The 3,928-nt window shown below is 54.6% G+C and overlaps 1 protein-coding gene across 1 annotated transcript in view; it reads right to left on the reverse strand.

Annotated features, from left to right (window-relative positions):
* OSBPL2 (oxysterol binding protein like 2) overlaps positions 1-3,928 on the reverse strand; it is a 54,299-nt gene that overhangs the window by 32,017 nt on the left and 18,354 nt on the right. Inside the window, exon 4 of the mRNA XM_006769548.2 lies at positions 2,257-2,332. Within this exon, the coding sequence (XP_006769611.1) occupies positions 2,257-2,332 (76 nt within the window). The remainder of the gene's footprint in view (positions 1-2,256; positions 2,333-3,928) is intronic.

Genomic DNA, 3,928 nt, shown 5'->3' on the forward strand with positions numbered 1-3,928 from the left:
GTCCATGGTTTTGAACTTGAAGAAGAGTGGAGAGGGTGCTGAATTGGAAGCCTTTATGTGACCTGGGCAGGTCTAAACTCTGTCTGGGTCTGTTTCCCCATCTGTGACATCCTGAGTTGATGCCCTCGGAGGGGTGAGAGGTTCCAGGACAGCCCTGCGGTGGCTGCCCTGCCCAGTGTTCTGTGCTGCAGACCCTCGGGCTGTCCCAGGGTCACTGTACCTTCGCCTTTGCCACAGAGCACCTCTTCCTTCCTGCCTTTGTGTGGAGGACTTCCTCCCGCCAGCCCCTGGAGCAAACACACAGCTGGGAACAACTGGAAAATCCGGATTGGCCTGGCCTCGTTTTCCCCCACCCCTGGCTCCTTCCCTTGTCTGGGACCACAGAAGCAACCAGGAGACTGCCCTGGAGAAAACCTCTAGACCAAGGGGCCCAAGCATCTCCTGGGCACTGGTACATGTGGCAGGCTAGGCTTTCCTCTCCCCTTGCAGCCCTGACAGGTGACCTCAGCTGCGTAGGCTCGGAGCAGGCGTCCAGTGTGCGCGCGCGCGCGCGTGTGTGTGTTGGGGGTCTGCCCCCAGCCGCATCTGAAGCTCGGAGCAGGCGCCCCTGTGTTGATCTCTCAGGCTCCAGGCTGTGCCTGCGTGTCGTTCTCTCAGGCTCGGGGCCACACCCAGCCCCTCCTCCTGAGCTTGTTGTGACCATTATGGAGTCTCGACCTCGTTTGCATATTACTGCTATATACACACACACACACACACATACACACACACATATAGATGGGCAAATGATAGGTGTCTGGCTTGGGGGGGGCGGTGTACAGGCAGCGTGGGAGCCCTGAGTGGCGCTGTGGGTGCTGGCCGGGGGTGATTATGCGGTTCTGTCTGTTTCTACATGGTCGGAAACCGTTGTGTTAACTAGTCTGTTGCTATTGTCTCAGTGAGCTGATAAGTAGAAAGAGGGTGTCAGCCCTTTAGTGATGCCCACAGAGGTGAGCATTTCAAGGGCCAAGGGGATGAGTGCTCTGAAGTGGTGCAAAGGGCCCAGCCAGGTGACTGCACGCAGCACTCTGGGGAAAAACCCCACCCACATGTTCATACGCGGCTCTCATAGAGACCATGGGCTCCTTGGGGAATGCAGCGTAATGAGGTCACCATGTGAGAAAGATGCCGTGGGGTCAGACTCCTGCAGAGTCAGGACCAGGAGCTTGTCAAATTCAGCAGTCTGTCTTGAAGCCCCAGACACCCTTCTGTCCAGACCTGAACTACTCAGTCACACAGAGGAATAGGGCCGCTGAGAGGAGAGAGTACCAAACACGTCATCAGAAAGAGCAGAGAGGTGTGCAGAGCGCATGCACGAGCCAGCAGGGTCAGCGTGTGGCTGCCGAGGCCTGGAGTGAGCATGCCTCGTGAGGGGCGAGCACACCCAGCGCCTGGTCTGGGTGTCTAAACACCAGCCTCCAATCAAGGACAGCAGTGGACAATGGAGAAGCCGGGTCAAGGGCGTGGCTGAGGTAACAGCAACACTGCTGTGAATTCCTCCGCTGGGTCGCTGCACCAAGGTGACTGTGTGAGCTGGTGATGTTACAGGAAGTAGGTGAAGGGTATACAGGGCTCACTGCTGTTTTGCAACTTCTATAAAGTCACTGAGGACTCTCACCATCAGAAAAAGGCCTGTGGCTTCTGGACGCCAGTCACTCCTGTCACAAACCAAGCACTGAAGCTCTGCCTGCGCCCTCATGGATGGCCTTCTGGGTCTCACCCTCTGTGTGTGTCCAGGAGCCCCACTAACATCCCCATTTCACATCGATTACCAAGAGCACATCACAGAACACTGAGGGAAACATTCCGAGTTTAACCTACATAGTTATTTCCTCCTGTCCACCAGTAACCTCACTTCCTCACCTCCTCCCCTTACATCTTTGTGCCTTTCCGGTTTCATCATCTTTACTCCATGCTGTTTACAAATCTGCAGAGTCACCCTAGGGCCTAGCCGGTTTGGCTCAGTGAACAGAGCATCGGCCCATGGACTAAAGGTACCTTGGTTGCAGGCTCCATTCTGGCCCTGGAGGCAACCGATCAATATGTCTCTCTCACATCAATGTTTCTTTCTCTCTGTTTCTCCCCCCCCCCCCTTTTCACTCCCTCTAAAAATCCTTGAGTGAGGATTAACAAAACAAAACAAAACAAAATGTGGGAGTGAGCCCTTCTGTGGGTTCACAGTGCCTAACGCTGAGCTCGGATGGGCCGCCCACTCACCAGGCCGATGCACTTCTTCAGGATCCCCCACACACTGAAGTCACTCCTGGTGAACATCGGGGCCGGCAAGGATGTCCTGAAAAGCAGTAACCACAGCAATACATGTTATTATTAGTCCAACATGAGGTTCCCTTATGACTGGTGATGTTGCTTAATGACCATTTTTCTCTAATTTTCCTGGCGTGCCTTGGAGAAAAAGATCAGCCTGCGGGCTCTGTCCCAAAGGAATGGGCTTGTGGGAGGGACCCTAGGAGAAAATGACCATGACCACACCAATGACTCTCCTTCCAGAGCTGGGGACAGGTCGCCTTGTCCCCGGAGCAGCAGTGTACCAGCTGCCTGCAGCACTGCAGAACCACGGACAGAGGCCAGGCCACAAGGTCCCCAAAAGGGAACTACATGAAGAAAACCTTTTCAGCCCAGCCAGTGTGGCTCCGTGACTGAGCGTCAGGGCATGTGCCCAGGTTGAGGGCTAGATTCCCAGTAGGGGCGTGCAGGAGGCAGCTGACCGATGATTCTCTCTCATCATTGACGTTTCTATCTCTCTCTCCCTCTCCCTTCCTCTCTCTAAAATTAATAAAAAATAACACATATTTTTTTAAAAGTTTTAATAAAATAGTTTAAAAGAAAGAAAACCTTTTCAGAAATGCATTGTTTGCCCCTTTCAATTTGTGTGTGTTCCTGAGGCACATTCCTGCCCCAGGGACCTCCCTGCAGACCTATGGCAGCCCCACAAGCATGTCTGCACCATGAGACCCTGTTCACAGGAGACTGGGATGGGGAACCCCTGACCCAAGTGGGGCCTGGTCTCCCTTCTGGAAATTTGGCTGGGATGAGACCCTGATTCCATCTGGGAGGGAGGGGTGCCCAGTGGGACGGGGGTGCGGGTTTGCAGGAAGCGAGAGGGACCCAAGACTGAAGACTGAGCCAGTGGTTCCCTGCGTCCCAGAAGCCCCCGGTGCTCTCCTGGACGGGTCAGTGCTCTTAGGACAGGAAGACCGTGAGCCAGTGCTTCTGCTCTAGCACTCTGCTTGGAACGATGACAGCAGTGCTCTCACCCCATAAGGACCCCAAGCTCCCCCTTGGGTTGTCAGTTAGGGCAGCTGAGTCAGGGCACAATGCTTATTTTCAGTAAAGGGAAGGAGAAGAGAGAGGCAACTGGAGACGAAATGAGAAAAACTGCCATTTACAGAGCGCCACATGCCAGGCTGCCAGCAACTAACACCTGGTCACTTGGCAACTGTCATCTGGGCTGGACTGCGAGGGGGCTGAGAAGGGAGCATGGAGACAGGAGAGGAGAGGAGACAGCAGAGATGGAGGAGGCGGAGAGGGGCAGGCAGGCAGAGCCCGATGTGGGGGCCCTGGAGGACCCAAGAGAGCCACTGTGGCTGGGCCCAGAGACAACAGGGAGTGGGCCAGGGAGGAGGAGAGGATGCTGGCCCTCAGCCTAGAGGAGGTGACCTTAGAGTTCACAGTCCACACCGAGGTACTTGTGAGAGGAAAAGGGTGCTATTAGCGATTCCCAAGGGGGGGGGTGCACCATGTGAACACCTACCTGAGATGTTTTTCTTTCTTCCTCACCCGACGATATTTTTTTAAATATATTTTATTGATTTCAGAGAGGAAGGGAGAGGGAGAGAGACAGAAACATCAATGATGAGAGCCACTGATT

This window comes from Myotis davidii, unplaced genomic scaffold (assembly GCF_000327345.1).
Source record: "Myotis davidii unplaced genomic scaffold, ASM32734v1 scaffold244, whole genome shotgun sequence".
NCBI classification, from domain to species: Eukaryota; Metazoa; Chordata; class Mammalia; order Chiroptera; family Vespertilionidae; genus Myotis; species Myotis davidii.